This window comes from Dipodomys spectabilis, unplaced genomic scaffold (assembly GCF_019054845.1).
Source record: "Dipodomys spectabilis isolate Male_0828 unplaced genomic scaffold, ASM1905484v1 ptg000009l, whole genome shotgun sequence".
Lineage (NCBI taxonomy): Eukaryota > Metazoa > Chordata > Mammalia > Rodentia > Heteromyidae > Dipodomys > Dipodomys spectabilis.
Genome location: NW_024870686.1, coordinates 6,716,009 through 6,741,374, shown reverse-complemented (window position 1 = coordinate 6,741,374; position 25,366 = coordinate 6,716,009). Strand labels below are relative to the sequence as shown.

The following is a 25,366-nucleotide window of genomic DNA, read 5'->3' as shown; positions in this document are numbered from 1 at the left end:
TAGCGCTCTACCACTTAGTTATACTCCCCATCTCTCCCTCTGTCTGCCTGTGTGTCGGGTGTGTGTGTGTGTGTGTGTGTGTGTGTGTGTGTGTGTGTGTGTGTGTGTGTGTGTGTGTGTGTGTGTGTGTGTGTGTGTGTGTGTGTGTGTGTGTGTGTGTGTGTGTGTGTGTGTGTGTGTGTGTGTGTGTGTGTGTGTGTGTGTGTGTGTGTGTGTGTGTGTGTGTGTGTAGGCTAGCGCTCTACCACTCGAGCCACAGCGCCACTTCCACTTTTGTTTCTTGAGACAGGGTCTCACCATATATCTTAAACTGTCCTGGAACTTGATATTTAGCCCAAACTGGCCTTGAACTCATAACCCTCCTACCTCAGCCTCCCTACTCCTGTGTGTGCCACCATAACTGGCTCACTTTGGATCTTTAGAATTTGACACTGGTCTCAAACAATAATCTCCTTTGTCATCATTTAATATAGACCCACAAGAAAATAGTTTAAAATGTTATTCATAAGCTGGGTGCTGGTGGCTCATGCCTGTAATCCTAGCAAGCTGAGATCTGAGGACTCTGGTTCAAATCCAGCCCAGGCAAGAAAGTCTGTGAGACTCATCTCCAATTAAAACCAGAAGTGGCACTGGGGCTCAAGTGGTAGAGCACTAGTCCTGAGTGAGAAAGCTCAGGGACAGTGCCCAGGTCTTAAGAGTCCAAGCCTCACAACAACAACCACAACAACACGTTTTTCATTTCCAAATTATCATGGTATGTGTGTTGGGCTTCCTTCAAATGGAGTGTAAATGTTCATGAAAATAATTTATATAACAACAGTAATAGTGTAATAAAGTAACTTGCTATCCCTCTAGTATCTTACACCTAAAATTTTTTAAACATGTCTTTAAAAATGCAATTTACAAGTATGTAAACTATAAGTATGTAAACTATAAATGCACTCAAAATACACCAATTAATCTGAAAATCAAAGTGAAATTGGTACCTTGACTTCTTCATAAATTTTATGCTGAAGTCTAAACTCTTTAAGATTTAAGTAAATACATACTTAAAATTATGGTGAAACTACTAAGCTCAAACTACTCATAGAAATGTTTAAAACAAAAAAAGTTGGATATAATGACTCATTCCTGCAATTCTAGCTTCTCAGGATGCTTTGTTCATGTCCAGCCTAGGTCACAAAGTTCACAAGACCTCTTTTCAACTCATAGGGTATAGCACAACCTTGATATCCTGAACTTTCTGAGATGCTGAGATTGGGAGGGCTGTGGTCCCAGGCCAGCCTGGGAAGAAAAGTCTACCAGATTTTATCTTAATGAAGAAATGGGTAAGGTGGCATGTGCCTGGCATCTTCAGCAACTATAAGAAGCCTAAAAATAGGCAGAATGTGGTCCAGACATATACCTGGGTAGGAAGCAGGCCCTATCTTAAAGATAACCTGAAAAAAATAGGGCTGGAGACTTGGCTCACTGATACAGAGTACCTGCCTAGGAAAGGTGAGTTCAAATTCTAGCACTGAAAAAATCTACATCACTTCTTTAATAAAGAGCACTATTATCAAGCATTAATCAGAATTCTGTATACCAAGAATGCTGAAGGTGAGGGCATGATTCTGAGGAAGAGTGCTTTGCACAGAGGCCCTGGGTTTAATCAGTATCAACACACACACATACACAAGAAGAACAGAAATCCTCTAGCTACAGCAATTATGTCTTCATAATTGACTGCTCCTTTGACAATATTAGCCTATTCATACCTCAGTCATTAGCCATTGTTTCTGCTTGAGTCCAATGTCTAAATGCTGGGTTTCATCCAAAATCTCTTCTAATGTCAGAGGGTGTGTATCTCCTCGCTGGTGCCGAGTCTATAAAGGGAAGAAGTGATAATTACAAGCTTTTTTAAATGCTAGAGGCAGATGCATTAAATGGAAGTTATACAGAAGATCTATCCTTTTAGGAATGTGGAATATGCTTTTGAGGCAGTGTGACCAGAGTGAAGAGGAACATGGACTATGAAACCATACAGAATTGGACTTAAAACTCCTGGCTAGATAAAATTCAAAGTAAACTGAGTACAGTTATTTGTAACTCATATCACATAGAATTAACCTAACAGAAGAATGCGAACAGAGAATGCAGACAAACACAAAAAGATTAAACTTATACCAAGAAATGTCTCACCTCTCAGACTATTGGTCAGAGTACAATATAGTATAAGCATCAGAAAAAGCAAAATGAGGCCAGGCACAGTGACTGTAATTCGAGACACATGGGAGATGGAGGCCAGAGAAGCATCATTTGAGGCCAGCCTGAGCAAAAATGTTGGGTATAGAGGTACATGCCTGTCATTCTAGCTGATTGAGAAGCAAAAAGAGGAGAATTATATAGTCCAGGCTGGCAAAAGCAGAACTTATCTATCCCAAAAATACAAGCCAGGTGTCAGTGGCTCACACCTACAATCCTAACTATGCAGAAGGTTGAGATCTGAGGATTGCAGTTCAAAGCCAGCCTGGGCAGAAAGTCTATGAGACTCTTATCTCCAATTAACCAACAGAATAACCAGAAGTGGAGCTGTGGCTCAAAGTGGGAGAGTGCTAGTCTTGAGCAAAATAGCCCTAAGACAGCACCCAGGCCCTGAGTTCAAACCCCATGACCAACCCTCACCTCCCCCCCAAAAAAGTAAACAAAAGGGGCTAGAGGAGGCAGAAGTAGTACCTTCAAAAGTACATTGATGGGGGCTGGGAAGGTGGCTCAGTGGTAGAGTGCTTGCCTTGCATACATGAGACTCTGGATTCAATTCCTCAGTACCACATAAGCAGAAAAAGCCAGAAGTAGCGATATGGCAGAGCGCTGAAGAGCTCAGGGATAGCGCCCAGGCTAAGAGTTCAGGCCCCACAACCAGCAAAAGAAAAAAAAAAAGTACACTGATGAAAGTGGCGCTGTGGCTCAAGGGGTGGAGCGCTGGCCTTGAGCAGAAGACTCAGGGACAGCACCTAGGCCCAGAGTTAAAGCCCCACAACCAACCAGAAAAAAAAAAGAAAAAAAAAAAAGGTACATTGATGGGGGCTGGGAAGGTGGCTCAGTGGTAGAGCGCTTGCCTTGCATGCCTGAGGCCCTGGATTCGATTCCTTAGCACCACATAAGCAGAAAAAGCTGGAATGATGCTATGGATCAAGTGGTAGAGTGCTAGCTTTAGCTGAAGGACAGCGCCCAGGCCCAGATTCAGGCCCCACAACTGACAAAAAAAGAAAAAGTACATTGATATTCCGAACAAAAGAAATTAGCTGAGGGAGGGGATAGTGCGAGAAAAACAAAGGAGTAGGTAATGATGTTTGACAACAAATGTTCTCATTGCCTTACTCATGTAACTATAACCCCTCTGTACAGCATCTTTGCAATAAAATAAAATTTAAAAAAGAGGTATTAGCTATTATCAAACCATAAGAAGACATAAAATAACCAGGAATGGGCATGATTCACTCCTCTAGAGGTAGAGACAGAAATATCTGAGGTTGAGGACAACACAGGGAAAATGTTAGTAAGACCCTATCTTGCTTAGCAAGCATAATACCCTGAGTTCAAACCCAAGTAATGCCAGAAAGGAAAGAGAAGAGATTCAGTCATAAAGACTAGGAATGTAGTGCAGTGGTGCTGCCACAGTGACTGGCAAATTAAGAGGTATTGTTATCAACTACCTGGGTGCATTCTTAAGCTAAATGATTGATTTAAATAATATACTTCAAGTAATAAAAATTAAGCACATCAACTGCTGTGATGCTATTTAATAAGAATAAAAAGGCTATCAATGCTTTTTAGTTTTATTAAAGACATAGGTACCATATACTTTTAAACTATGCATGCTGAAAATGCAAATTTTGATGCATTTCAACAGGTATAATACAAATGTAAATTTGTATACAATTTTTTTAAATCCCACTCCTTCTTTTGCCAAAAAGTTAAACAGGATTGTTGTTAGCTGAGGAAAGTACTTACTTTCATGTAATTCACAATCTTAGCAAGTACACCAAACTTATATCCAGAGCTTCCAGATAGAGCTTTCAAGTTAAATGATCCATTGCTATGATCTGGAAATGAAGTTCAAAAAATAAGAGCATTTTTATATTATGGTTTTTAGGCAATGAAAAAATGATTTTAATGCTGGTAAAATTTTTTTTTGAATTTTTAAATGAATTCTAACCTGTAAAATCTTGATAAAAAGTACAAAATCTAGCCAGGCACTGGTGGCTCACACCTGTAATCCTAGCTACTCAGGAGGCTGAGATCTGAGGATCGTGGTTCAAACCCAGCCTGGGCAGGAAAGTCCGTGAGACTGTTTATTTTGTCAATCGTGGGACTTGAACTCTGGGCCTGAGCGCTGTCCTTTAGCTCTTCAGCTCAAGGCGAGCGCTCTACCACTTGAGCTAAAGGGCCGCTTCCGGTTTTCTGGTGGTTTATTGGAGATAAGAGTCTCACGGGGGATGGGAAGGTGGCTCAGTGGCAGAGTGCTTGCCTTGCATGCCTGAGGCCCTGGGTTCCATTCCTCAGCACCACATAAGCAAAAAGAAAAAAGCCGGAAGTGGCACTATGGCTCAAGTGGTAGAGCGCTAGCCTTGAGCTGAAGAGCTGAGGGACAGCGCAAAGGCCCATGGTTCAGGCCCCACGACCGGACCAAAAAGAAAAAAAAAAAGAGTCTCACGGACTTTAGTGCCCGGGCTGGCTTAGAACCGCCATCCTCAGATCTCAGCCTCTTGAGTAGCTAGGATTACAGGCATGAGCCACCAGTGCCCAGCCTCATGAGATTTTTTTTTTTTTTTTCCTCCAGGATATCCTTTTTTTTTTAAATTTAATTTTATTTGTGAACATACTGTACAGAGGGGTTACAATTACAAGGGCAGGATAATGCGTACATTTCTTACCAAGCATTGCAGCCTCCTCCTTTGTTTACCCTTCACCTCCCTTCCCAGCCTCCCCCCTCCTCCCCTCATGAAATTCTTATCTCCAATAAACCACTAGAAAATCGGAAGTGGTGCTGTGGCTCAAGCAGTAGAGCACTCACCTTGAGCTGAAGAGTTCAGGGATAGCGCTCAAGCCCAGAGTTCAAGCCCCACGACCGAACAAAAAAAAAAAAAGTACAAAATCTTTGCATGCATATTAAATTGTCAATGTTGTAAGGGTAGAAATAAAATATAAATAAAGCCTGGGAGGCTGTGTGATAGATGAGGAGTACTGTGGTTCTAGGCCAGCCTGGACAAAAAAATGTTCATCTGTCATCTAAGTTGCATGAGAAACAGAGAATTGTGGTCCAGGCAAAGCATGACATCTGATCCCCAAAATACCCAAAACAGCTAAAGCAAAAATGAGCTTAGAGTATGACTCAAATGGTAGTGTGTCTGCAAAACACAAGAGTCCTTGAAATAAACTCCCAGTACCACCACAAAAATATACCTACGTGTAACAGACCACAGATGTAGCTTGATGTTAAGAGAAATTACCTAACATGATGCACAAGGCCCCAACTTCAATCCCTAGCATCCTTCCATACACACAAGTATGACAACAATGTGGTTCGCATATGTGTGTGCAGGAGATCAAATCCAGGGCCCTGAACACATTTGGCAAGTGTTCTATCTATGAGAAATATCCCTGTACTAAAAATAAACTTTTTCTAAGTACCTAGTATACTGTTACTTTACATTTTATTAGAATCCTCCATAATCAGGAAAGGGAACACAACAGTCTATAGTTTATATATGTTTATTATATGCATAATATATACATACATATATGTGTATATCTACATAGATACACACACACACACACATAGTTCAAAGCTATCACTCTATCACTTGAGCCATGGCTCTTTTGGGTGGTCAACTGATGAATAATGTCATGGATTTTCCCTCAATACTCAGATCTCAGCCTTCTGAGTTGCTAGGATTTACAGGTTAAGCCATTGATGCCCATTTAATAAGGCTTTTCTAACAGCCTTAAGAAAACCAGAAATAGGGCTAGGAAGGGAGCTCAGTGGTAGAGTGCTTGCCTTGCATGCATGAGGACCTGAGTTTGATTCCTCAGCACCACATAAGCAGAAAAAGCCAGAAGTGGCGCTGTGTCTCAAGTGGTAGAGCGCTAGCCTTGAGCTGAAGAGCTGAGGGACAGTGCCCAGGCCCAGAGTTCAGGCCCCACAACTGACCAAAAAAAAAAAAAAAAACACCAGAAATAGTAGATTCTGTTTCAGAAATCTTTATGGAAGATTTCAGGACATCTGACCATTTCACTGCCTTACAGACAGACACCCTAGGCCTCGTGTCATCAACTGGATGCCACTAGTTACAGACAAAAATCCCATCACAAATTCTAGAAAAACATCTCAGAAGTACACATTCTATCAGAAAGACATGAGATCAGATTTGATAAAGTTCCCATGTGACTGATCCACAGAGAGGTTAAATAATGAAGGTTGGAGAGCCAATCTCTGGTATCAGTTTGGTAATCATCATTTAAACAAAAGATGAGATTAGAACAACCGCAAGTCAAATGTAACAACTGTCAGTATCCAGAAATACAGCTTCTAGATGGAAATATATACTCTTCTGAGATTAGTGAAATTATTAAACATGCTTTTTTGATACAAAAATGAAACATCACGTACAATCATGCCTTAAAAAAACTTTATTGTTGGACTGGGAAGGTAGCTCAGTGGTAGAGCGCTTGCCTTGCATGCATGAGGCCCTGGGTTCGATTCCTATAAGCAGAAAAAGCTGGAAGTGCACTGTAACTCAAGTGGTAAAGTGCTAGCCTTGAGCTGAAGAGCTGAGGGAGAGTGCCCAGGCCCCATGACTGGCAAAAACAAAAAACTAAATAAACTTGCTGTTTACTTTTGCTGGGCGCTGGTGGCTCACACCTGTAATCCTAGCTACTCAGGAGGCTGAGATCTGAGGATCGCGGTTCAAAGCCAGCCCGGGCAGGAGAGACCATGAGACTCCTATCTCCAATAAACCACCAGAAAACCGGAAGTGGCGCTGTAGCTCAAGTGGTAGAGCGCTCGCCTTGAGCTGAAGAGCTGAGGGACAGCGCCCAGGCCCAGAATTCAAGCCCCACGACCGACAAAAAAAAAAAAAAACTTTGTTATTTGACAAATAGCTTATCTGGTGTGTGGAAGTCTAAAATGTTCCTTAAAGTAACAATAATACTAACAGTGCTTTACCAAAAGTTTTTACAATTTCATGAGGCAAGCAGGAAATGTTTGTTTTCTACTGATCCCTACTTTATCCTGCTATAAGAAAATAAATCTGCCGGCGCCAGTGGATCACACCCATAATTGTAACTACTCAGGAGACTGAGATCTGAGGATTGCGGTTCAAAGCCAGCCCAGGCAGGAAAGTCCATGAGACTTTTATCTCCAATGAACCACTCAGAAAACTAGAAGTGGCACTGTGGCTGAAGTAGTAGAGTGCTTGCCTTGAGCTAAGAGCTCAAGGACAGCGCCCAGGTCCAGAGTTCAAGCCCCACGACCAAGAGAGAGAGAGAAAGAGAGGGAGAGAGAGGGAGGGGGGGGAGAGAGAGAGAGAAAAAGAAAGAAAGGAAGGAAGGAAGGAAGGAAGGAAGGAAGGAAGGAAGGAAGGAAGGAAGGAAGGAAGGAAGGAAGGAAGGAAGGAGAAGGAAAGAAAGAGAGAGAGAAAGAAAGATGGGGTGGAAAGCCATCTACAGATTAAACCAATCCCCCTTAGTTATCCTTCATAGAAATAGAAAAATCAATCCTGAAATTCAAATGGAAACATTAAAGATCCAGAATACTATAAGTAATCCTGAGCAACACTATAGGTATCACAATACCAGACTTCAAATACTACAGATCCATAGTAACAAAACTGCATGGTACTGGCACAAAAACATGTGGTCCCATAAAAGACCTAAAAATAAACCCACAATGCTAGACACATCTGATTTTTTTTTTTTTTTTGCAAAGTCTACATCGTAAGTTGAAGAAAAGACAGCCTCTTCAACATGGTGCTGTGAAAACTGAACATCCATATCCAGTTTCCAACAGAAGGCTGAAATTAGACCCCTACCTCCTACCCTGTAAAAATACCAATTCAAAATGAACCAAAGATTTTTCAGAGGTGGAGGGCAGAGGGGAGACTGGTGTTTGAACTCAGAGCATACCAGGTAGGCACTTTTATCATTTAAGCCCAACTCCCAGCTCTGGATCAAAGATCTTAATGTGAAATCTGAAACTTGGAAAACTACATGAGAATATAGGAAAAACACTGGAAAGACACAGCATAGGCATTTTCTGAACAGGATTCCAATAGCTCAGGAAATAAGAGCAAGAAATGACAAATGGGATTACATCCAATTTTTACAGTTTTTGCCCAGCAAAACAAACAACTACCAGAATGAAGAGACAACCCAGAATACAAAAATACCTTTAGCTAAGCTGGGCGCTGGTAGCTCATGCCTGTAATCCTAGCTACTCAGGAGGCTGAGATCTGAGGGTCACAATTCAAAGCCAGCCTGGGCAAGAAATCACCAGAAAATCGGAAGTGGCACTGTGGCTCTGGTAGAGCTCTAGCCTTGAGCTGAAGAGCTGAGGGACATCACCCAGGCCGAGTTCAAGCGCCACAACCAACCAAAAAAAAAAAAAAAAAGTACCATTAGCTATTCATCAGATAATGGATTAAATATTTAGAATATACAGAGTTCATAAAATTAACCAATAGAATAAGCCAATAAATGAGCAAGTGAGTTGAACATATAGTTCTTGGAAATAAAAACAGCTAATAAATACAAGGAAAGCTGTTCAACACCCTTTGCCATAAAAGAAATAAAAATGGAAACTACAATGATTCTCCAATCTCCCTCCAGTCAGAAGGGCAATCAGGAAACTAAGGCAGGAACCAATGGCTCAAACATGTAATACTAACTCAGATAAGGAGGCTGATCTGAGGATCAGCTAGAGCAGAAAAATAATTTTATCTCCAATTAACCAGCAAAAACTGGAAGCAGAAGTAGAGCTGTAGTTCAAATGGTAGAGTACCAGCCCTAGTACCAATTAAAGGAGAACATACTGGTCCTGAGTTCAAACCCCAGTACAGGCATACAAAAAAAAGTACTGGTCTTGATTTGAGGGGAAAAAAATGAAAAAAGAACCCTTATGTGCTGACAATGAGAATATAAATTAGTACAGCTATTATAGAAATCAGTGTGAAAAGTTCCTCAAAAACCTAAAAACACTGCCTGACACTAGTGGCTCACACCTGTAATCCTAGCTACTCAGGAGGTTGAGATCTGAGGATCACAGTTCAAAGCCAGTCTTGGCAGGAAAGTCCATGAGACTTATCTCTAATAAACGACCAGAAAACTGGAAGTGGCGCTGTGGCTCAAGTGGTAGAGCACTAGCCTTGAGCTGAAGAGCTAAGGGACAGCACCCAGGGCATAGTTCAAGCTCCACAACCAAAAAACCCTAAAAACAGCCTATCTTATGACCCCACAATAGTTTTGGGCATATATCCAAGGAAATGTTAACTCAATATGTAAAAGAGATACTTGCATATCCATAGTTATTACAGCAACCAATGAATAAAGAAATTGTAGAACAAACACAGCATGGCTATAAAGAAGAATAAAATGTCATTTACAGGGAATGAATGGGACTAGAGATCATATTGAGCAAGCTAATCTCAAAAGGCCATATAGTCCATGTTTTCATTCATATGCAGAATCCAGGGCTAAATGGTAGCAATAACAGGATATAAGCATCAAAGGAGGGCTGTTGGGGAGGGGGTGGATTGAGCGAGATGAGGGAGGAGAAGATACTGAGGAGTAAATGTGGTCAAAGTATTCTAGCTATTGTGATTTAGCATAAAATCTACTAAATATTGTTTATATAGAGGAAAGGGGGTTAAATCTACTAAATTCTGTTTCCTTATTTTAATTTAGTTAAAAAAAATATTAAGCGGGCTGGGAAGGTGGCTCAGTGGAGGAGCGCTTGCCTTGCATGCCTGAGGCCCTGGGTTCGATTCCTCAGCACCACATAAGCAAAAAGAAAAAAGCCGGAAGTGGCACTGTGGCTCAAGTGGTAGAGCGCTAGCCTTGAGCTGAAGAGCTGAGGGACAGCGCCCAGGCCCAAAGTTCAGGCCCCATGACCGGCAAAAAAATAAAATAAAATATAGGTAGTATAAACATTCTTTTATAACTTGCAAATGAAAAATCTTTTTCCTCAGAATTTCTTCTAAATTCAACCACTACATGGAAATAATCATTCCAGAGGGCAAGATTTTTAAGTATTGAAAAAAAAATTCATTTACAAGATTTTATGAGTCCCTGGGGGAAATGTCAAGCTGCCTGATTAACCTAGTACTAGTTTCCTAGGTTACTACCTCTCATGATGTCTTCCAGCCTTAGCATAGAAACAGTTACTGAAGGATGTAAAAAAAAGATGTCAAATTTGATAGTTAAAATACAAAGAATCACCAATTTGTTAGTAACTCACAAATAAAGGACAAAGAAAGAAAAAACAGAAAGAAAAAGGGCTGACAATTGATATCCCAAGACACCTCTATTTAAGTTTATGAATGATTTACTCTTCAGGGTAGCAGGACTTAATGTAAATGAAAGCAGAGGAAACTGTCGGCTGCACTGTGGTCCAACCAATAGCAGCACAGCTCCATCTTGGCTGTGCACTAGACTGCGTTACAAACAGACGATACCATCGCTTCAACAGCATCCTCCCAGACAAGAGGTAGGTTTATATGATCTCTCTCTTATTCAGCAGTCCATATCCTATGATGCAATGAGAAAATATTTTACCAGAAAATCAACAGAAAGCCTTACTCCTACTAAAAGACTTTAAAAAAAAAAACAATGTGCTTGATAGCATTTTATTATGAAAATATGAAGGCTGCCTTGTGCTGTCTGATAATACCATCTTACCATCTGTGCCTTAATGGAAAATTCATTACATTATGTATGAACCTGATCTTTATGCAGACTTTAAGTAAACCAAATGCATTTGATGTTAACTGGTTACTGCTAATTTCATTTTCTCGAGCAATTTCATTTCAGCAGTCCGATCTGGCTTAAACAAAGGATTTTTCTTAAAGAAAAATCTACACTGAAAGCAATCCCTGGACTAAAGCTTTCTGAGTAAATGTGTACATTTTACTGACTGGTAAAAAAGCAGTTATAAGGAAGTTTATTTTTAACCAATACAGGAAAATAGTTCAAATATTATTTGACTTTGAGAATGTCAAGAAATTCATTTTTTTACATGAAATTAAGGCCATAAAATATAACATTATGTGAGTTATACTGTAAGACAGAGCTTTAGATTTTCCTTAAGTTCTAATTAAAATTCCTCACAGATTATCTTACTATAAAATAGAAGTCATGCTGTTAAGTAAAAATGTTTTTAGATTTAATTTTTTGATGATACAAAACGTTATTTATCATAGCATTTATATTTAATGTTGAGTTATTCTTAAATTCATCCTGAGAACAAATACAAAGTAAGTTTTTTAAGATACAGTTTAAAATAAAAATGTTCTAAAGAAAAACTGATTAAGGGAGGAGGGCAATTCTAGCTAATAAGATTATTTCATGGCTCAGAGCAATCATTCGTGTCTATCAAAAATTAGTATCAGCCACTGACCAAGTTTCTAATTTTATAGTATTAGAGCATGAAAAGACTGTTAGTAGATGCTAGAGCTCCAAGATACTATGTCTATACCACCCTAAAGATCCAACTTCTTCCCTTTACTTTGCTCAGTATGTAATCTTTTCAACAGTTTTGGTTTTTCATAATATCTATTTTCTAGGTAAGCATTCATTCAGCTAGCATTAAGTAGAGTATCTCTCCGCCAGGTTTGGCACAAATAGGGTTAATTACCTAGAAACCATCCTGCTTGCCATACAAAATATGGGAGCCTAAAAGTAACAAGGAAATAAATTCATCAAACAATTCACAATACTTCATATATAAGGTATCTACAACAATTAGCATAAATAGAGATATCAGTTTCACCAATCCAACTTAGAGACAAGGCCCATGCCAAATAATTCAAACTTGAATTGAGTTGTTCTATATTTAAAAGCTATAATGATTAATCATATTTAAACAAAGCGATATGCTTAACAGCATCAAGGAATTCAAGGGGTTTTGCTTGGTTTTTGTCCATCTTGGGCCTGAACTCTGAGCCTGGGCGCTGTGCCTCAGCTCTTCAGCTCAAGGCTAGTTAGTGCTCTACTACTTGAGTCACAGCACCACTTCCGGCTTTTTCTGCTTACGTGGTGCTAAGGAATTGAACCCAGGGCCTCATGCATGCAAGGCAAGCACTCTACCACTGAGCCCCATTCCCAGCACGAATTCAAGTGTTTTTACCATGAATATAGCTAAGGCACAATTTTCTTTTCTGATCTGTCGTCAGTGCTCCAGAAGAATTCCAAGTTCTATTACCATAAGTACTTTTGAAATATGACGAAAAATAAGAAGGCAAGACACCAAAAGTACAAAACCAAAAGCATGCACTGCTAGCTGGGTATAATGTTATACTCCTGTGATCCAGCTACTTAAAAGGCAGAAGTAGAAGGATCACGGTTAGGGAGTCAACCCAGGCACAGTTAGTAGCTATCTATCTGAAAAACAAGCTTAAAAAGCAAAAGGAGTAGGGGTCTGTCTATGTGGTAGAGTGCCTGTCTAATAAGCACAAAGTACTGAGCTTAATACCTCGATACTGCAAATAAACATAAGCAATGAAAAATTATGCATTAAAATAATTAAAATATTTTTGCTTTAAAGCTTCCTGTTCCTGGGGCTGGGAAGGTGGCTCAGTGGTAGAGCGCTTGCCTTGCATGCTCGAGGCCCTGGGTTCGATTCCTCAGCACCACATAAGCAAAAAAGAAAAAACCGGAAGTGGTGCTGTGGCTCAGGTGGTAGAGTGCTAGCCTTGAGCTGAAGAGCTGAGGGACAGCATCCAGGCCCAGAGTTCAGGCCCCACGACCGGACCAAAAAAAAAAAAAAGCTTCCTGTTCCTAGAATGATTTTTTTTTCGGCCAGTCCTGGGGCTTGAACTCAAGAGCCTGGGCACTATCCCTGAGCTTGTTTTTGCTCAAGGCTAGTGCTCTACCACTTGAGCCACTTCGGGCTTTTTCTGTTTATGTGGTACTGAGGAATCAAATCCAGAGCTTCATGCATACTAGGCGAGCACTCTACCACTAAGCCACCTTCCCAGCCCCTATAATGAAATTTTAAAGGGGAAAATCTACAAAAATATAAAATTAGCCGGGCACTAGTGGCTCACACCTGTAATCCTAGCTACTCAGGAGGCTGAGATCTGAGGATTGCAATTCAAAGCCAGTCCAGGCAGGAATGTCCATGAGATTCTTATCTCCAATTAACCACTCAGAAAAGAAGTGGTGCTTTGACTCAAGCGGTAGAGTGCTAGCTTTGAGCTGAAGAGCTGAGGGACAGCACCCAGGCCCAGAGTTCAATCTCTACAACCAACCAAAAAAAACAAAAAACTAAAACTATAGATAGATTTCTACCCTTCCCCCCGACTTTTTTTTTTTTTTGCCAGTCCTGGGGCTTGAACTCAGGGCCTAGATACTGTCCTTTAGTTTTTTTGCTTAAAGCCAGCACTCTACCACCTGACCCACCGTGCCACTTCTGGATTTTTCTGTTTATGTGGCACTGAGGAATTGATTCAGGACTTCATGCATGCTAGAAATTCATGATACATTCCTAGCCCATTTTTTAAAATAAATTTTTATTGAGATTAAGTGATTACATAAATTTCACAGTATTGAGGGATAGTGATACTTAAAAGTTCAAACACATTTTAACTTACACAAAGCAAATTGTCATTCTCATGGTCTATAATGTTTGTGAATTCTATGAGCTTTGACAATACAACTATTTCTTCCACATGAGGTGATATGTACGTGTCTTTCCTTTTGTTTAGTGTAAGCTGTTCACTCCTTCCCTCTCATCACAGTCTTTGAGTTGCTTAGCTCATTTTCATCAATGTTCAGTCCAGTCCCCTATCTTTTAAAAACAAAAAAAACTTTTTCTCTTGCTTTCTGAAGGCATGTTCACAGTATTCAACTAATATAAACTTATAAACTATGGTCAAAAATATAGTCTCAGGGAAGTGGCACTGTGGCTCAAGTGGTAGAGTATTCACCATGAACTAAAGAGTTCAGGATGTGCCCAGGCCCAGAGTTCAAGCCCCATGACCAACAAAAATATATTTAGATCTATATAGATATATAGTCTCAGCCATTTGCCAGTGGCTCACACCCATAATCCTAGCTGCTTAGGAGAGGAGGCTGAGATCTGAGGATCAAGGTTCAAAGCCTGCCAAGCCAGTCAAGTCCTTCAGACTCATCTCCAATTAACTATCAAAATGCTGGAAGTCAAACTGTGGCTCAAGAGAGAGCCAGCCTTGAGCAAAATAGCTCAAGGACCTAGCATGCACATGTATACACGTGTACACATGCATGCACATATACACAAGTCTCAGAATAGGAGAAATGTGAACATTCTAATAGTATGTCTTGGGGCTGGGAAGGTGGCTCAGTGGTAAAGTGCTTGCCTTGCATGCATGAGGCTCTGGGTTCAATTCCTCACCACCACATAAGCAGAAAAAGCCGGAACTGGCTCTGTGGCTCAAGTGATAGAGCACTAGCCTTGAGCTGAAGAGTTGAGGCACAGTGTCCAGGCCCAGAGTTCAGGCCCAGGACTGACAAAAGAATAAAAAATAAAAAAATAGTATGTCTCTGTTTTACATATGAAGTAAGCCTAATCTTCCAATATTTAGTCTTTACCTTAAATTTAAAACAAAAGATTGGAGTCTTTCTTTTGCAGGGCTGGGAATGATGGCTGGCTTAGTGGTAGAGTGCTTGGCTAGCATGCATGAAGCCTTGGGCTTGATTCCTTAGTACTACATACACAGAAAAAGCCAGAAGTGGTGCTATGGCTTAAGTGGAAGAGTGCTAGCATTGAGCAAAAGAATCTCAGGAACAGTGCCCGTGCCCTGAGTTCAAGCCCCAGAACTGGCAAAGAAACAGCACCAACTGAGAGACTCCTCAGAGCTAGGATTACACGTATACAATATCACACCCAACTTTAGTAGTGCCAAGATTCTTAAAAGAGCTCCAAAAGCTGAATATTTTTAAGTATGTATGAGGTGACTCATATACCTTTACTCTTTTAGAGAAGCTGCATCAGAAAAATACCTGTTGTCATGAGGTGCTTGAAAATTGCTAAGCACCATGATTAAAATCAGAGTTTGCAACTCAGAAAAGATCAGATGCATTACCTATCAGGCATCCACACTAAGAAGCAACACTTACATTGTATTATTCTATGTCAATGACACCCCACAGCACAATGTAAAAGTGATACTTCCCAGAGTTGTACAAGGTACAAGCCCTGCTTTGCACAGAATGTTTTGAGGAGAAAGTACAAAGGATAAGTGGGTAATTTTAAAAAGACTGGGTCTATAGACAGCTTGAGATTACTGTAAAGGAAGTGATATGCTTAGCTACAGTCTATGTAATTTTGTGTATCCTTGAACAGAAAGCAAGAAATTCAATTACTGCCCATTACATCATCAGCTGAAGGATTTTTTTTAAAAGAAAACATGCATTTAAGCCTTTACTTTTGGCCTCACTTCCTAAGTTTATCCTTCAAAAGGCAGAAAGTATAAGTCTATCCAGAAAAGGAAAAGGATTTGCTAAGCAAATCACTTTGATTTAGAATAGAAAACTTAGAAAAGATGTTATCAAACCCAAGGTTTTAAAATTCTATTTGTTAAGAAAGTAAATTTAAATAATTGTATTGTTATGGTGTTGGAAGTTTTGGTGTGACAATAACATTGTACTTATATTTTACAATATTTCAATGTCTGGGATTTGCTTAAAGCAAATAATTTAGGGGTGGGGGGAGCAAGTTGAGTAGAAGGACCAGGAGTTCACAGATGAAGTGGTAGCATTAGCACCTTGAGTTTATAACAGACTGTTTTTGTAGTCCCTCAAAAGTTTTTTTGGTCAGTCATGGGGCTTGAACTCGGGCCTGGGAGCTGCCTCTGAGCTCTTCGGCTCAAGGTGAGCATTCTACCACTTGAGCCAAAGCACCACTTCTGGTTTTCTGGTGGTTAATTGGAGATAAGAGTTGACTTTCCTGCCTGGGCTGGCTTTGAACCACAATCTCAACCTCCTGAATAGCTAGGATTACACACACACAGATACCTCTAGTATTTGAAAAGTTGTTGGCACACAGTAGATAATAAAATTAGTTATAAGGGCTGGATACAGGTGACTCACACCTATAATACTAGCTGGGATCTAAGGGTAACAATTTAAAGCCAGCCTAAGCAGCAAAGCTTTTGAGATTAAAGTCTCTTATCCAGGCACAGATGGCTCATACCTGTAATTTGAATTTTAAAAAATGAGATTAGGAGGATGATCAGTTTGAGGCTAGCCTAGGCAGAAAAGTTCTAAAGTCCCCCTTTTCAATGGTAGGAATCACTCCCTAGCTCAAAAAAGGATTGGAGACATGGCTCCACCAATGAAAGAGAGCATGGCTGGGCCCCTGTGGCCCAAGCCTATAATGTCAGGAAGCTGAGAGCTGAGGATCTCAGTTCAAAGCCAGCCTGGGCAGAAAAGTCTATTAGACTTATCTCCAAGTACAGAAGTAGAGCTGTGCCTCAAGTGATAGAATGGTAGCGAAGAGCCAAAAAAAAAAAAAAAAGAAAGAAAGAAAAAAAGAAAATGCTTAGGGAGCTCTGCCCCCCGAGTTCAAGCCTGGCATACACACACACAGCTGCAAACAGTACCACCAGTACCACCAGAGTAAGAGAAAACTCTCTTCATTAAACCACCCAGCCTAAATTTTATTTTATCCTTATTCTCAAAATTGTCATTTGACTTCGATTTCTCCATTTTTTCATTTAGCTACAATTTCCTGGCTCAGATCACCTGTCACCATAGGTAAAAGGAGTGAAAATAAGACAGAAATACACAGAAGCTGAGAAGCCACAAGGGTAATGACAAAGCTTTCCAAGAAGCAATTTAAAGGACACAACCTTCAACTGCCAAGAGATTTTCAGATAGCAGCTCAATGACCAGTACTGTGATCAAGTTTTAAACCAAGCCATGTTTGCTTCCTCACATAAACTATACTTTACATTCATATACAACTGATTTCCTTAGATGAACCTTTTTTGGGGGGGTTGGGAGTAGGGGAGAAGCAGTTCTAGTTCTAGGGCTTGATCTCAGGGCCTGGGCACTGTCCCTGAGCATGTTTGCTCAAGGATAGCACTCTACCACTTGAGCCACAGCGCCACTTCTAGCTTTTTCTGTTTACTGAGGAATAGAACCCAGGGCTTCATGCATGCTAGGCAAGCACTCTACCACTAAGCCAACTTCCCAGCCCCTATATATTAATCTTAAACACAACTATTTAGTTAACAAGTGAGACATACAAAGCTAGAATACCAGCCAGGCACTGATGGCTCATGCCTATAATCCTAGCTATTTGGGAGATTGAGATATGAGAAGCAGGGAAGAAGCCAACCTGGCAGGGAAAATTTGTCACTCTTATCTCCAGTTAATCACCAAAAAGCTGGAAGTATAGCTGTGGCTCAAGGGGTATAGCACTAGCCTTGAGCACAAAAGCTCAGGAACGGCACCCAGATCCTGAGTTCAAGCCCCAGGACCAGCACAAAAAAAGTGATACTAGAGTATCACTTATCACTTAAATATTCAGCATAGCCAGGCACTGGTGGCATACACGTGTAATCCTAGCAACCAGGAGGCTAAGATCTGAGGAACACAGTTCTGAGCCAGCCCAGGCAGTAAGACTCTTATTTCCAATTAATCACCAAAAAACCAGAAGTGGTGATGTGGCTCAAAGTAGTAGAGCACTAGTCTTGAGCAAAAAGGCTCAGGGATAGAGCCCAGGCCCTGAGTTCAAACTTCATAAACCTCCCCCCCCCAAAAAAAAAAAAAAAATTGCTGGGCGCCAGTGGCTCTACTTATAATCCTAGCTACTAAGAAGACTGAGATCTGAGGATGAAGGTTCAAAGCCAGCCCTGGCAGGAAAGTCTGTGAGACTCATCTCCAATAAACAACCAGAAAACCAGAAGTGGCTCTGTGGCTCAAGTGATAGAGTGCTCACCTTGAGCTGAAGAGCTGAGGGACAATGCCCAGGCCCAAAATTCAAGCCCCATAACCGACAAACACACACACACAATCAGCAGAAATATACCAAAAAAAATCAAAAAAACAGTTTGGTCATTAATTCTATTATACAATAAAAATATCCATGGGCTGGGATGGTGGCTCAGTGGTAGAGTGCTTGCCTTGCATGCCTGAGGCCCTAGGTTCGATTCCCCAGCACCACATAAGCAAAAAGAAAAAAGCTGGAAGTGGCTCTGTGGCTCAAGTGGTGGAGCATTAGCCTTGAGAGCTGAAGACCTAAGGGACAGCGCCCAGGCCTAGAGTTCAGGCCCCACGACCGGACCCAAAATAAATAAATAAATAAATAAAATAAAAATATCCATAGCTGGGCTCTGGTAGCTCATTCCTGCAATCCTAGTTATACCAAAGGCTGAAATCTGAAGGAAGGATCACAGTTCAAAGACCTTAGCAGAAAAGTCCTTAAGACTCCATCTCCAAAATAACCAGCAAAAAGCTGGGCTGGAGGAATAGGCTCAGTGATAGAGCACTAGCCAAAGATACAAACCCAACAAACTCCAGAGGACCAAAAAAGAATATTCACATCACCTATGTAAACCTATTCTCTACTTTTTTACAGTTTCAAAGGAGAACACAAGAAGTGAAGTCTCTAAGAATGGCTTCTAATCACTGGAATGAAACTACTACATCTGTTTATCAGTACCTTGGTTTTCAAGTTCAGAAAATCTACCCATTTCATGATAACTGGAATACTGCCTGTTTTGTCATCCTGCTTTTGTTTATATTCACTGTGGTATCCTTAGTAGTACTGGCTTTCCTTTACGAAGTGCTTGACTGCTGCTGCTGTGCAAAAAACAAAACGGTGAAAGATCTGAAGAGTGAACCTAACCCTCTCCAAAGTATGATGGACAACATCAGAAAACGTGAAACTGAAGTGGTCTAGACGACAGAAGATGAATAAAACCTTCAACAGCCTTTAACATCTTCTGAGGAAAAAAGTTCCTGATTATAAAGTTCCTGTTAGAACACTGATTCTGACTTTGAATGGTTAAGATTTATAGTAAAAGCAAAAGACACGTATTCACTTTGTGTATATCCCTTTCATTAAATATACAGTAAAACTTCATAAATATAACAGTAGTGATCTATTTGATGTGATGCAAAAAAAAAAACTGAATTAAGATTCTTAGGATTCAGGGCTGGGAAGGTGGCTCAGGAGGAGCCATCTTGCATGCATGAAGCCCTGGGTTCCATTCCTCAGCACCATATAAGCAGAAAAAGACGCTATGGCTCAAGTGGTAGAGCACTAGCCTTGAGCTGAAAAGCTAAGGGACAGCACCCAAGGCCCAGAGTTCAGGCCCCACAACCAAAACCAAAAAAAAAGATTCTTAGGATTCAGTAATGAGTGGTAAAGATAAACTGGGAATTTTAAGTACAGCTCCTGATGCTAAAGTAATTTATACCTAAACAACAAAAATGCTACTTAAACTATTTCCAAATCCAGAGAAAAATACTTCTACTTACAAATGTCTCTATTTATTCAAAAGGAATACTTTCTAATTTATTAAAGACATATACATATATTTGTTTTTTTGTGCCAGTCCTAGGTTAACTAGAGATAAGTCTCTCAAGGACTTTCCTGCCTAGGCAGATGTCAAACCATGATCCTCAGATCTCAGCCTCCTAAATAGCTAGAATTACAGGTGTGAGCCACTAGCACCCAGCTAATAGGCAGCATTCTTTTCATCAGTCCTGGGGCTTGAACTCAGGGCCAGGGCACTGTCCCTGGGCTTTTTTTTTTTTTTTTTGGTCGGTAGTGGGGCTTGAACTCTGAGCTTGGCGCTGTCCCGGTACTCTTCAGCTCAAGGCAAGTGCTCTACAGCTTGAGCCACAGCACCACAAGAGTCTCCTGGACTTTCCTCCCCAGGCTGGCTTTGAACCGCGATCCTCAGATCTCAGCCTCCTGAGTAGCTAGGATTACAGGCATGAGCCACCAGCGCCCAGTTTCCCGGGGCTTCTTTTGCTCACTAGCACTGTAGCACTTGAGCCACAGTACCACTTCCAGTTTTTTCTATTTATGTGGTACTGAGGAATTGAACCCAGGGCTTCATGCATGCTTGGCAACCACTAAGCTACATTGCCAGTCTCAAAGACAATGTTTTTAATGTCGTAAGTTTCACATAGGATTAATATGAAAAAGGCTCCCCTCAAAAAGTTGAGAATGGTGGCTCATGCCTATAATCCCACTCAGGAGTCTGAGATCTGAGGGTCATAGAACTTGAAGCCAGCTCAGGCAGTAAAGTCTTATCTCCAATTAATCAACAAAAGCTGGAAGTGGAACTGTGGCTCAAGTGGCAGAGCACAAACTTTGAACAAAAAAAAGCTCAGGGAGGGGCTGGGAAGGTGGCTCAGTGGTAGAGTGCTTGCCTTGCATGGATGAGGCCCTGGGTTCAGTTCCTCAGCACCATATCAGCAGAAAAAGCCGAAATGGCTCTGTGGCTCAAGTGGTAGAGTACTAGCCTTGAGCTGAAGAGATGAGGGACAGCGCTCAGGCCCAGAGTTCGGGCCCTACAACAACAACAACAACAAAAAAAAAAAGCTCAGGGACAATGCCCAAGCCCTGACTTCAAGAGAATGAACATACACAAAAAATGCAACTTACAGGTGGGGTCCTCTTGGCACATGGTGGATAACAAAATCTGTTATAAAAGCTAGGTGCTGGTGGCTCTAGACCTAGCTACTTAGGAAGCTAAGATCTAAGGATTGCAGTTCAAAGAAGCCTTAGCAGGAAAAGTCCATGACATGGTGATTAATTTCCAATTAACCACCAAAAAGAAGGAAGTTGAACTGTTGCCCAAGGAGTAGCATAACTAGCCTTCAGTAAAAGGCTAGAACTAGAGGCACATAGCTCATGTCTCAGCTTTGAGTAGAAAAACAATGTAAAACCTAGACCAGAGGTTAAGCCCAAATACTAGCACACAAAAATAGTAACAGCCACCAAAAACAAAAAAACAAACCATGGCTGGAGGTGTGGCTCAGATAGGCAGAGAGTGCCAGCCTAGCAAGCAAAAAGCCTTCAAAGCCTTCAGTTCACACTTCAATACTGCCAAAGTGAAAAAATTAAGTTTTTAGGTCAGAAGATATAACTCAAAAGCAGAATGCTTGTCTAGCTTGTATAATGTCATGGATACAATCCTGAGGAGGAGGGGATGTTAATATTCACTGTGAGTAAAGGGTACTGAGATTAAAGCTAAACCTAATATATATACTAATAAGCCCTGAGGAGTTCAAATCCCAGTACTGGGGGAGGAGGACCAGTTATTATACAATTCAATTTATAAGAATTGCCCAGGGGCTGGGAAGGTGGCTCAGTGGTAGAGTGCTTGCCTTGCATTCATGAGGCACTGGGTTCGATTCCTCAGCACCACATAAGCAGAAAAAGCTGAAAGTGGTGCTGTGGCTCAAGTGGTAGAGCACTAGTGTGCTAGAGCACTAGCCTTGAGCTGAAAAGCTGAGGGACAGCGCCCAGGCCCAGAGTTCAGGCACCATGACTGGCAAAAAAAAAAAAAAAGAATTGCCCAGAAAAGGCACAAAGTAATTAATTATGGGTTACCTAAGGCTGGAACACATCACAACTTTTATGAGGATGAAAATGGCTGGGAGCTGGTAGCTCATGCCTATACAATCCTAGCTACTCAGGAGGCTGAGATCTGAGGATCATGGTTCAAAGCCAGCCCAGGCAGGAAAGCCCATGAGACTCTCCAATAAAACACCAGAAAAACAGAAGTGGCGCTGTGATTCCAGTGGTAGAGCACTAGCATTGAGCTGAAGAGCTGAAGGACAGTGCCCAGGCCCAAAGTTCAAGCCCCTAGACTGTACTAATAACTGCACAGCTCCACACTTAAAAACTGTAAGTTATATACTCAAAATAAGTGAAGTGTATGGTATATAAACTAACCTCAATGAAGTCTTTTTTGTGAATGTGTCAATCCTATAACAAACTCAAGAGCCTGGGCCCTGTCCCTCAGCAGTTGTGCTCAAGGTTAGTGCTCCACTTGAGCCACCACTCTACTGCCAGTTTTTTGCTGGTTAACTGGAGATTCTCATGGACTTTCCTGCCCAGGCACGCTTCAAACCATGATCCTCAGAACTTAGCCCCCTGAGTAACTAGGATTACAGGCATGAGCCAGTGGTACCCAGTGAGTCTTTTTTTGTTGTTGTTAAGTTTTAACAGGAATTTTAATATGATAGGGTTAAAGTAGAAAGAAATAAAGAGGGAAATATTTCCTGCTCTCCTTGCAGGAAAAAGGAATTAGAAAGACTCCAGAAAGCACTGTTAACGAGATAATAGCCTAACATCTTTATGGCTTAAATCCTTCTCATTCCATAACTCACATTTCACAAAGTGTCTAAAATCATGAATGCTGAACTGTTACAAAGGAAAAAAAAGTTTTAAAGTATAAAGCATTTCACTAACCAGAACTTTGTTTTGATCCTGATGACCCTCCATGTTCTACCTTTGCTTTCTTCTTCTTTGATGATGAAGAATCCGAAGGTAATGTACGTTTTTCTACCACAGGAGTAGAAAGAGCTCGTTTCTTAAACAGTTCCCGTTCTCTCAGTAAACTTGGATCCATAATGCTGCAAAGACAAAAATTAACATTTTTAATGTAGATTTAGGTCACTCAACCCTAGATGCCAAATTCAAACACTTCAATAGCTATTTCCCAAATAACTCTACCTCTTATGATTAGTTTTGTAGCATGTTGCTTATTATCTGTCAAGTATTAGGTTACACAGTAGTAGACAAAATTATTCCCAAAAGCTGTGCTGTCCGCTATAGTAACCACTAGCAACAAGTACCCAACAGGCATCTGAAATGCAGTTAGAACTGAGATATACTATAAGTATAAAATATATGCCAGATTTCACTCTTTGTACAAAGAAAAAGGATGCTTTTAGTTACTAGTAAGACATTTTACATTAATTACACAAAAGTGACATTTTGGATATACTAGGTTCAGAACTAAAATTTCACCAATTTTCACTTTTTTTTTTTTTTTTTTGATCAGCCTTGGGGGCTTGAACTCTGGGCTTGGGCACTGTCCCTGCGCTCTTCAGCTCAAGGCAAGCACTCTACCACTTGAGCCACAGCGCCACTTCCGGTTTTCTAGTCATTTTTTGGAGATAAGAGTCTCACAGACTTTCCTGCCCAAGCTGGCTTTGAACCTCGATCCTCAGATCTCAGCCTCCTGAGTAGCTAGGATTACAGGCGTGAGCCACCGGCACCCGGCTTCAATTTTCACTTTTTAAAAAAAATATAGCTACTGAACTGGGCATGGTGGCACACAGGAGAATCATAGTTCAAGGTCAGCCAGTGGAAAAATTAACAAGACCCTGTCTTAACAAAACAGTGCAAACAACAGGTAGGGTTGGAGAACTGTGATCTGAGAATCACTCCAGTGCAAAAATCAAAAAGACCTTATCTAAAAAATAACAACAACAACAAAAAGCCTGAGGTCACGCCTCAAATGTGAGGTCCAATTCAAACCGCAGGACAAGAAAGAAAAAAAAAGTAGAAAAGATATGTATATATAGCTATCAAAAATTAGAAAACTTCTGATTTGAAGGAGGTAGTACTAAATAACCTCTTCACTTTTCCTCCCAGTCTAACACTACAATTCTGAGCCATTTCAATACAATACAGAAAAATCCTAGCTACTCATGAGGCTAAGATCTGAGGATTGGGATCCAAAGCCATCCCGAGCCTTAAAGTCCCTGTGAGACTCTTACCTCCAATTAATCACTCAAAAACAGGAAGTGGTGCTGTGGGTCAATTGATAGAACACTAACCTTGAGCACAAAAGAGGCTCAGGGACAGTGTCCAGGTCCTGAATTCAAGCCCCACAATGGACAAAAAAACTAAAAACATTCCTCTTTCCTTCTCCCTAGGTCCTTATAAGAAAAGAGGGTAGCCTAGGAAGAGCCCTAGATTCCTGAATGGATATGACAGTTAAAGAGTGTTAATTAAACTGGCGGGGGCTGGGAAGGTGGCTCAATGGTAGAGCGTTTGCCTTGCATGCATGAGGCCCTGGGTTCTATTCCTCAGGACCACATAAGCAAAAAGAAAAAAGCCAGAAGTGGCGCTGTGGCTCAAGTAGTAGAGCGCTAGCCTTGAGCTGAAGAGCTGAGGGACAGTGCCCAGGCCCATAGTTCAGGCCCCATGACCGGACTCCGCCCGCCCCCCCCCCCCCCCCCCCCCTGCCAAAAAAAGGAGTGTTAAACTGGGAAGAAAAGATTTTGGGGTTGTTGTTTGTCAGTTGTGTGGCTTGAACTCTGGGCCTGGGCACTGTCCCTCAGCTCTTCAGCTCAAGGCAAGCGCTCTACCACTTGAGCCACATCACCACTTCTGGTTTTCTGGTGGTTAACTGCCTGGGCTGGTTTGAACTGTGATCCTCAGATCTCAGCCTCCTGAGTAGCTAGGACTACAGGCATGAGCCACTGGCACCCGGTCGGAAGAAAAGATTATTAAACATATAGATTACACCTGACAAACCCGTAGCAAATTCCAACGATCACAAATTGAAATGTACTGCATGAATATACATGTAAGTACTAGCATCACTGCTTAGCAACAGGCTACACTGAGGGCAGATGTTTGTCCTCATCATGTTAAGGTGAATTGGGAGCTGCCACTGGGCATCTTAAGAGTATAGTGAAAGCTGGGTGCTGGTGGCAGCTCACACCTGTAATCTTAGCTATTCAGGAGGCTGAGATCTGAGGACTGAAGTTTGAAGCTAGCCCAGGCAACAAAGTCCGTGAGACTCTTATCTCCAATAAACTATTCAGAAAAGGCCAGAAGTGGCACTGTGGCTCAAGTGGTAGAATGCTAGCTTTGAGCAAAAAGCAGCTAAGGGGCCGGGTGCCGGTGGCTCAGGCCTGTAATTCTAGCTACTCAGGAGGCTGAGATCTGAGGATCAAGGCTCAAAGCCAGCCTGGGCAAGAAACTCCGTGAGACTTTTATCTCCAATAAACCACTAGAAAACCAAAAGTGGTGCTGTGGCTCAAGCAGTGGAGCACTGGCCTTGAGCTGAAGAGCGCACAGATAACGCCTAGGCCCAGAGTTCAAGCCCCACAACCGACTAAAAAAAAGCAGCTCAGGGAC

At 41.3% G+C, this 25,366-nt stretch overlaps 2 protein-coding genes across 5 annotated transcripts in view; one reads left to right on the top strand and one right to left on the bottom strand.

Moving 5' to 3' along the window:
- Smim18 (small integral membrane protein 18) overlaps window positions 1-19,294 on the top strand; it is a 46,753-nt gene extending 27,459 nt beyond the window's left edge. The window contains exons 1-3 of one of the 2 annotated variants that reach the window (XM_042700016.1): window positions 10,659-10,744; window positions 16,957-17,045; window positions 18,821-19,294. In XM_042700016.1, coding sequence (XP_042555950.1) covers window positions 18,857-19,144 — 288 coding nt within the window. In that variant the 5' untranslated portion in view covers window positions 10,659-10,744; window positions 16,957-17,045; window positions 18,821-18,856 and the 3' untranslated portion in view covers window positions 19,145-19,294. Of the gene's footprint in view, window positions 1-10,593; window positions 10,745-16,956; window positions 17,046-18,820 lie in introns of those variants that run through there. The other variant, XM_042700009.1, reaches the window with a different exon arrangement.
- Window positions 1-25,366, bottom strand: part of Gtf2e2 (general transcription factor IIE subunit 2) — a 61,122-nt gene that overhangs the window by 12,235 nt on the left and 23,521 nt on the right. For all 3 annotated transcript variants that reach the window (XM_042699960.1, XM_042699969.1, XM_042699952.1), the window contains 3 exons: window positions 22,679-22,842; window positions 3,994-4,085; window positions 1,758-1,865 (listed from right to left, as the gene is read on the bottom strand). In XM_042699960.1, the coding sequence (XP_042555894.1) occupies window positions 1,758-1,865; window positions 3,994-4,085; window positions 22,679-22,838 (360 nt within the window). In that variant the 5' untranslated portion in view covers window positions 22,839-22,842. The remainder of the gene's footprint in view (window positions 1-1,757; window positions 1,866-3,993; window positions 4,086-22,678; window positions 22,843-25,366) is intronic.